Raw genomic sequence first — 9,740 nt, 5'->3', positions numbered from 1 at the left:
TCCGATCCGCATTAGCGATCCCTTCAAATAGCGAACCTACTGTGTTAAAAATAAAGTTGTGTTAAATACTTGTGATGTATACATATCATTTAATAATGTAAATCTGTTTTAAAAAAAAATATAGTACCTCGTTGAGTTTCTTGCTGGATTCTCTCAGCAGAGGTTTTTCCGAACCGGTGGTAGATTTTTTTTTGACATTCATAAGTGCTTGTTATAGCCTAAATTGAAATAAAGAGATATTTTGACTTTGACTTTGACTTTGACCTGGGTTCGTTTCCCAGCGCTGGTCTTATTTTTCTGGTTTTTCTGTGCATCTATATTTCAGTTTGTATTTTCGATAAGTGGTAGCACAGACAAACACACTTTTGTGGTAATATTAGTGTGGATAAACATTTTGGTATGTACTCAAATCCTCGGCGGCTAAAACGTTCGAAACACCAAAATGCATAAATGAGAATCTGGCAAACAACTTCATATTTGCGGCTTTTGCTGTTGAAGCTAAAAAACTTTTTAATTTTTTGAAAAAGAAGCTTGCCCGTTCCACTGGCGACCACGGGGCTGGCTCTTTCCTCGGTCAACGTATTGGCTTTAATTGCCATACAAACTAGGAAACGCAGCCAGCCTTTATGCGCACCCTGCCCAATAGCAGCGACTTGGGTGTTAGTTGTAGGTAAATACAGATTTTTAAGATTAGAGTAAGTTAGTTTTAGTTCTATTTTTATTTCTTTTTGTTAATTATTGTATATAATGGCGTGTTATTTATTAAATAAAATCATACAAGTATTAGACCAAATACTAACTTTATAACGCCCAGATTCATCATCTAAATAAAGGCATTGTTGCACCCCGTTCATCAGTAGAACCTCAGAAGTTTGATTGTTGTGGCTACGGAATGCTTTCTTCTTTGTATTTTGCACTTTAAAATTGTTTTCCCAAGAAGCCTGGAAGTAAACCAAGTCATCATCATCATCCCAGCCTATATACGTCCCACTGCTGGGCACAGGCCTCCTCTCAGAGCAAGAGGGCTTGGGCCATAGATCCCACGCGGGCCCAGTGCGGATTGGGAACTTCACACGCACCATTGAATTGCTTCGCAGGTTTGTGCAGGTTTCCTTACGATGTTTTCCTTCACCGCAAAGCTCGTGGTAAATTTCAAATGTAATTCCGCACATGAATTTCGAAAAACTCAGAGGTGCGAGCCGGGGTTTGAACCCACGACCCTCTGTTTGAGAGGCGATAGGTCAAACCACTAGGCCACCACGGCTTACAAGTAAACCAAGTACTCGTATTTTATTACAGTGTTTTTATTATTTAGTAAATATAATACCATGTAATAATAAGTACTTACTTTACTTTAGCTCGAAGAATTGCAAGTTGAAGTTGCAATGGGCGGGCCAACTTGCTCGAAATAATTATAATGATTGGAAGAGAAAGGTTCTCGAGTGGCGACCACATATCGGAAACGTTGATAGACGTAGACTGACGATATCGCAAGAGTTGCGAGGAACCGTGGAAGTGGCGAGTTCTTGTGGCGTTCTAAGAGGCCTTGGGCCTTGGGGCCTTTGTAACAGGGGACGTCTTCCGGCTGATGAACATGACTTACTTTGAAATGCATTCCGTTGACTAATAATATTGAAGAATTACTATTGACGTCGTTTTGTTCCAGAACATCATTAATGCGTTTGTATGTCTTCGAGTCAAACTGAAATCAATTATTTAAAGTACACCCACAGAGACGTAATTTATAAAATTAAGTAGTAGGTAATTTAATTTAATGGTATAAAAGAATAGCAGGAAAAAAAAGTAAGGTTGGTTGTTAGCGACATCTCTTATCCGGGTGAGTTCTAATGGAGTGTTGAAAGTTTCTCGATGAGGCTCAATATAGATGTCGCTGCTTAAATGACTAAATAAGAAACAAACAAGCTGAGATATGTGGTGAAGAGGAGAAATTCGTGTCTGTACTCCTGTCCAGTGGTAGTGTAAGGGTATGGCACGCAGCACGGAATGCTGAGGACCTGGGTTCGATTCCCAGCGCTGGTCTCTTTTTCAGGTTTTTCTGTGCATCTGTTTCAGTTTGTATTTTCGATATGGAAAAAAAGACTTAAACTCACTTCACTATTAACAAATGTAATGGCAGCGTTTGGATAATGGAACCCAATCTTCGACACCATGACTCCGAAGCTTGAGGCATCAGACATGAATTGGTTGCTGATATCGTCCGTATAGTTTACATATATCATGTTTAGCATCGTCATATCGGACTCCAATAGTCTACCGACGTCCATATACATGGTCGAGAAGCAAGTTTTTGTCTAGAAATTGATATTAGAATTAAGACTGATGCAGTTTGGTTTGCTATTTCGGAAAAGACTTAGCCAAAACCTTGGTAGAGCTGGTATATAAGGGTCTTATTATACTTACTCATGAATTAAAAACATGATAATAGCGGGAAAGTGCAAATGTAATTAATTGTGTTTAATTTGTGGGTGTTCCCTTGTTTTACAGACATCAATGTCATAAAATTTCTTTTCGCAGTTTTTTTTTTCATATTATGATATTTGGTCCTTGTATTTTTTCCGAATATTATTGTTTCAACGACTACTTACTTGAATGAAACATATTTCATAAAAATACAAAAGCGACTAGAAATATGTTTTAAGAATATTGCTTGATCGGTATATTTTTCCATTTTGCGATCAGCACCAATCAAAAGTAGGTTCGGTTAGGTTAGAACTGCGATCCAACCAGAAAAAGAGTCGCCGTCAGAAACGAGTTGTTCCTAGAAAAGTAGGTTAAAACCTGCGACCCGCCATCTTATTTAGAAAAATAATTACGCATATTATATATTAATTGTATGCCTTCTGCGTCTACGAATAGTCAGCCCACAGGCTGCAAGTGTAGATTGGCAGTAAAAAAGTCATCATGCGAACCTTAATAATCACAAATAACTTACGTCTTCAGCCTTTTTAATCTCTAAGACAGCCATGAGTTCGTGTTTGGTATCGCCATGAGCAACAGTTGCCAATTTGCATAGTGGGAATCGAAATGCAAAAGGTGCCAATACCAAATTCTTCCCTGGATTTGCTTTGATAATTTCCTGTGCCATACATGTTAAAAAAATTATTATCAGTAAAAAAAAAATTACTTAACATTTCTGATCAATATGACCAATTACATACAAATACAAATATTTTTATGATGTGCTAGTTTTCTTCAAATGTGAATTGAATTCCATGTTTGTACAGGCAACTACAAAGATACAGCCAAAGTCACAGATTTCACGACCGTATTGTTAAGTCGATAGATACTAACCAAAGCGATTCCATTTATGTTGTGAGCTTTAATTAATTCCTTATTCCAGGAAATATGGACAATTGAGCACAAAGTGAGCAGAAGTTCAACTAGAAATAATAAATACACAACAATTATAACCTTTTCACAATTTAATACAAAAAAATCGATTACGCTTTACTTCCAAATCCCAATACAATACAATACAATTACTCTTTATTGTACACCAGAAATAGTAAGCGATACTGAAAACAAACAACAATCACTCACAATCAATCACTTAATGAGGAAGTAATTTAATTTTGACACATTAATTTTTCGCTGGTGGTTGTCAGTACAGGGCTCTATAAATAATAATTCACAAACCAATAATGTACAAATTTCAAGTTATATCGACCAATAGAACTAGAAAACACACAGTTGAAAGTTGCTTTAAAATAAACGATCGTTCTACTTTTTAAACAGTTAGTTTTTCAAAAACGTTATTTCTTACCGGCTAGTAGGTAAAATCACATATATCAGACGGAAAATTAATTACCATATCAATAAAACGTACCGTGGCTGAATGAACCCATTCCCTTTTGCCGGCGTAATATTTTGTAAGAGTTGTAAAACGGTTTTATTGTGAACAAAACAAATGTAACATCGATATGCTTTTGCGCGGTATCGTAAATTTGATATGACTTTGTACGGTATTATGTAAAATATCAACAATTGGAGAACAAATGGATCGCCGTTTGCTCTGACAGCACGTGTTGTCTAAAACGTATTTTAAAATGGCTAGTATTGGTTTTTCTGTCGTTGTGACAAAGTACATTCATAGATTTTTTTCAAAAATTTGAAAAAAATCGTACTTATATCAACAAGACACGCTGATTATAAAGACCATCAATTAAGCATCGTGACGTAATTTTTTGGCAGTAGTATTTTGGGACATACTGTTATTGGACATACAAAAGTTATCAATTTGGGAAATGAAATTATACGAAAACTTCCTAATTCGAGATAGACGATACGTTTTTTGATAAAATAAAGGTAACCCAGGGTAACCCACAGGTAACCGAATATTAAGTATCCCATTTAAGAATCAGCCTTTAATGTGACTCGCACAAAACCTCTTTAGGTATTGTACAAAAATAGAGAAACAAGTCCAAGGTTGAAGGTATCCAAATGAATAAACGATTTTACACGAAAAAAAAATAAACAAACACAATTTACAAACGCAAAACGTAGTGTTGGAGACACGGGTACATAAAATAACTAATATCTCATAAAATTATGTGAAAGACATCGGTGTCAACTGTCAATTTTTCAATAAATTTATTAAATTTTGTTGATAATATATTTTTACGTAGTTGAATGAGTTATCTGTCTGACGTTTTTTGACAAACCCCGTGAATCTTCTTAAATGAACCCGCTCAGCATCTGCACAAAATCTCAGCTGCAACTGCAACTTGATCGGCAAAGGATAGAGTGAAGATAAGGTAAGATAAGATAAAGCTGGGAGAGATAATGTAACCGAGATCGACCCAGGAAGGCTTTGACGGCGAATCAAATAAGTCGGAGAGAGAATAGTAATAAAATTGAACCGAGCGCATGCCCAGATGTAGCTAAGGATTTATCGCTTGGAGAAAGCTGGGCACACTGGGGTAAGGTGATTATTATGGGAATTAATCAAATAATGCTATGTTGTTTTACACGATCTTATAGTACAACAGTAAAAAGTCGAAAAGGTAAACCTTGGTACAACAATGTTATTCATCATCATCATCATCACCCCAGCCTATATACGTCCCACCGCTGGGCACAGGCCTCCTCTCAGAACAAGAGGGAACAATGTTATTACAATTGCATTATTATTCAATTAAATTAAATAAAACAATAAATAAATAAATATCATGGGACAATTGACACCAAATGACCTAGTCTCAAACTAAGCAAAGCTTGTACTATGGACTCTAGGCAACGGATAAACATACTTATATAGATAAATTCATACTTAAATACATATTAAACACCCAAGACCCGAGAACAAACATTCGAATTATTCATACAAATATCTGCCTGGCCGGGAATCGAACCCGGGTCAAGCTTCATAGTCAGGTTCTCTAACCACTAGGCCATCCGTTCGTCTAGATACACGTGAAATAATACAAAGAAAAAAAACAACTTAAATCTATACCTACAAACTAAGCTTTAATCATCTAAACTATAAACTAAGCTATACTACATTACACTAAAGTCGTCCGCAACATGCTTCGTCATAAAAACTAACCTAAAACTCTCCCGCGAGCATTGTACCCGGCTCAAACGTCCCCATAATACCAGCAGCGTTACCCCGCTGAATGAAGAGCTGTTGTACCAAGTAAATTATAGCTATAGCATTATGCATTTACAAAATATATGTTGCATTTTACGTTTACAAAAAAATCACATAAAATACAGATACTTTTTTGGGATGTTTAACGAGTATGCCTCAGAAAAAGTCTTGGATAGAGTAGTACAAGTATGAGTAGCACTTCTCTAGCTAGAAGAAGAAGATAGATAGTAGGGTAGTAGGTTTATATATTGATACAAGGTGTATCGAAATTAAACCATGATTCAAGAGATGGTTGGTTTGTTTGACTGCAATAAAACAATATATTTCTACAGTTTATTTTTGCAAAATTTCTGTCATAATTTCGCGCGGAAAAGAGGGTTCTTCAAGTTTTGTGCGTCAGAAAAAACCTGTGGCCGTGATAATTGTCTAACGGGGCTTTTGTACCACGAGGAAGACAATTCATGACAAGACATGTGACAGAAAGAGGTGGTAAAACAATTGTGGTTTCAAGTTTGTAAGAAAACATGGTCTCTGGTGGTTAACATAATATTATTATAATATACTGAGCGGGAACAAATCTGGCCTTCAAATGTAAGCAGTAATAGATAAAGTAAGAAGGATAATGGACCAAATTTTGTGCCACGTGTGACATCTTGAACATTAATTTTAATTAACGCTAGCTTTAACTATTGAGAACCGTTTTATGGAAGAATATAACAATTACCTTTACTAATGGTTTAGACGACCAGATGGCCTAGTGCTTAGAGAACCTGACTACGAAGCTTGAGGTCCCGGGTTCGATTTCCGTGTCGGGGCAGATATTTGTATGAAAAATACGAATGTTTGTTCTCGGGTCTTGGGTGTTTAATATGTATTTAAGTATGTATCTATATCTATATAAATATATTTATCCGTTGCTTAGTACCCATAACACAAGCTTTGCTAAGCTTACTTTGGGACTAGGTCAATTGGTGTGAATTGTCCCGTGATATTTATTTATTTATTTAATGGTGAGTTATTAATGTTTTTAATTTTCTCGAGCAGCAATGTAATGCAAACATTTATTTGACGTTTCAGAGAGGCAGCAAATGTTAGTTTTGTTATACCGATACATTGCGTGCCGAAGTAATTTGCATGAAAAAAAAAAGTTTTTTTTTAAAGTAGCAATACTAATTTACGTTCATTAGGTTTACGCTTTCAGCCCTTACAATAAATGTTCTTATGGAAGTCACGCGTTGTATATATTACGAGTATTATATCATTTTGCTCCCACTGCGCCCGCGCCGCTAGCCGTCTCCACTCGCTTACACACTCGCCGAGCTGCATCCAATATGTTTCCTAGAATATTGTCCTTAACAGCTCCATTATAGCGCGATAGGTTCTGCGGGAGCTCGAGATTTTCAGATGAATATTTTGTTTGTTTTCTTATCTTATATCTTTCAAATAGAAATTCTTGTTTTATTTAGTTTTAATTACAAGTATTTATTTATATCGTAGATCTACTGATTTAGACCAAATTTACTATATAATTGGGGCTTTCGGGGGCAAAAAATCGACCATTAAAGAACACTGTAAATATGTTTAAACAAAATATTCCTCGTTAAGTTTATTGCCGGATTCTTCTAAACAGAGGTTTTTTCGAACCAGTTTGATTTATTTGAGGTTCATAAGTGTTTATTATATAGCCTAAATTGAATAAAGATATTTTGACTTTGACTTTGATCTCGCTTGGTTTAACCTTGGTTGATGATATCAGCGTGGTGTTTCAGCGGTATAGTGATGGACCTAAACTGAAGTCAAGGATTCAAAATTAAATATAAGTTGGATGCAACACAGTTTTTTATTTTTCCGCAATAAACGTAGTGAGTTTTTACTACCATGACCAATATTATTATTATTTTGAACATGAAACTACCGTGAGGCTCACTCATATTAGATATATTGACCCGGATAACTCACGTCTTAAATCGAGTTTATAATAATAATAATGTTTCGGGCTTTCCCTCGGGGGGGGGGGTGCGCGTGTTGCAGCAGCCGCTGAGTCGCGTTGCTCCGAAGACGAAGGGCTACGGATTAGCCCGAAACATGTCGAGCTAAACTCGATTTAAGACGTGAGTTATCCGGGTCAATATATTTAATATTATTATTGTAAATGTTTGTTCTGCTTTTACGCTTAATGTAGGTACCTACACAATTGATTTATCCCAGAAAATTATAGTTGATGCAATGCAATAAACAAATCCTTAAAGCAACATTAACGAAGTCGCGGAAGACTTAGACGAGTAAATTCATTATCATCTCAGCCTACATACGTCTTACAACTGGGCACAGGCCTCCTCTCAGAAGAAGAGAACTTGGATCATAGATTCCACGCGAACGCAGCGCTGATTAAGAACTTCACACACACCATTGAATTGTTTGCAGGTTTTCTCATCTCATGGTAAATTTCAAATATAATTTCGCACCTGAATTTACAAATACAGAGATGCGAGCCCGGGTTTGAACCCACAGTCCTCTGCTTGAAAAAAAGTTAATACCGAGCAAGTAAATTAATATTTTCTCATTATTTCAATTACGGACATTTTTTTCAATACATTTGCTCGAAAATTTCACTTTCAAAGGATGTAAGTTCAATTTACCGCACTGGTGCGATTTTTTTTATTCTCCATTTTAAAAGTTTACAAGCAAAGAGTTTTAAATGCCAAAAAAAAATCGACTTCTACGTGGAAAAATGTATAAATATACAAAAATAAGTAATGCATTTGCAAAATTGATTGTAATTATTATAATCTGTCAGATAACCGTTGGGGGAGAAAAGTCCTCGAGTGGCGAACACGGACCGGAAGACGAAGCGTTGGCAGGCCTCCCACCAGGTGGTCTGAAAACATCATGAGAGTGGCGGGAAACCGGTGGATGCAAGTGGCGAGTTGTCGTTCATTGTTGCGTTCTAAGGGGGAGGCCTTTGTCCAGCAGTGGACGTCTTCGGGCTGATGATGATGATGATTATAATCTGTAATTTAATTAGGTACCTCCGATTTTAATGATTTCCACCTTTTATTTATTCGAAACAATCGCAGCGGCTGAACGCGTCGATCCTTTGCCTGATAATTTAAGTTAACCTATAAACAAAATTTACGCTTGCGCATTACAGACGCGCCATTTTTGTAAAACTTTGCGTTGTTTTGTTTTTATTTTGCAATTTTGTGTTATTCATTGCCTATTTTCTCACAAATGTATCGAAAAACGTCGTATATTACACGGTTGGCAAGGTTCTACAAAGTCGAAACCCTCGCCTTGCGGCTCGGGTTAATCACTCGTCAACTCATTTGTAAGACCTTAGTTACCAACCTCGTATCACAAATAACTATTAAAGCACACACACATAAATAAAAGACCTAAAAACCCCTTTCCTTTCATGCAACGACGAAGTAGCGAATTTTGCAGCACAGGCGGCGCGGCACACGTCTCTGCCAACAACATTAGAATAATTGATTAACTAAACGCAAAGAGAAATAATCGCAATTCAGCGTTTCAGCAACTAAGGGCGGCTGTACAAGCATTCGGAGTTATTCAGGGTGGAATTTTTTAACGCCACTTGAAGGTAATAAATAGTTTAGCTACAGGAAATCTTCCATACCAAAATACTATCACGCATTTTTTTTTACATAAAACTGACCGTGATTGACTTTATCTGATTTAAAGTCCAGATGAGGACAACGATGTATTTCACTGGTTCAGTAACAGCCTATTCACTCTAGCCTTGAAGAGCCCTAGATTGTATTTATCCGGAAATACAGACGACGGGAGCGAATTCAATTCCTAAACAGTTTGCATTATGAAAGATGAAGCAAACCACTAAATGCGGGCCAATTGAACACTAACTTCGTAAAGGTGAAGACGCTCCACCCGCCTGGAAGTCTGTTGGCAAAGTGGAGATGGAGGAATAAGATGATGTAATTCCCAACATTATTATATCCCAACGCATATATCCCAACGAAGGGGTAGGCACTAGGCTGTGACTATTTTCTCCACCTGCTACGATCCTGACATACATATCGATTTATCAACGTTCGTTAGTTCTTTCATACATACTCGCCGGATTCTGGTAACCTTGATCTGTCTTTTCTTT

The 9,740-nt window shown here is 36.7% G+C and overlaps 1 protein-coding gene across 1 annotated transcript in view; it reads right to left on the bottom strand.

Annotated features, from left to right (window-relative positions):
* Positions 1-3,971, bottom strand: part of LOC141445584 (serine protease inhibitor 3/4-like) — a 12,015-nt gene extending 8,044 nt beyond the window's left edge. The window contains exons 1-6 of the mRNA XM_074111424.1: positions 3,848-3,971; positions 3,313-3,401; positions 2,954-3,097; positions 2,112-2,312; positions 1,604-1,702; positions 801-941 (exon numbers count right to left, since the gene is read on the bottom strand). Coding sequence (XP_073967525.1) covers positions 801-941; positions 1,604-1,702; positions 2,112-2,312; positions 2,954-3,097; positions 3,313-3,401; positions 3,848-3,866 — 693 coding nt within the window. The 5' untranslated portion in view covers positions 3,867-3,971. The remainder of the gene's footprint in view (positions 1-800; positions 942-1,603; positions 1,703-2,111; positions 2,313-2,953; positions 3,098-3,312; positions 3,402-3,847) is intronic.
* Between the last annotated feature and the right edge of the window lie 5,769 nt (positions 3,972-9,740).

Source organism: Choristoneura fumiferana, chromosome 2 (genome assembly GCF_025370935.1).
Source record: "Choristoneura fumiferana chromosome 2, NRCan_CFum_1, whole genome shotgun sequence".
Classification (NCBI taxonomy): domain Eukaryota; kingdom Metazoa; phylum Arthropoda; class Insecta; order Lepidoptera; family Tortricidae; genus Choristoneura; species Choristoneura fumiferana.
Note: the sequence above shows the minus strand (reverse complement) of the source record. Positions and strands in the feature narration are given on the sequence as shown.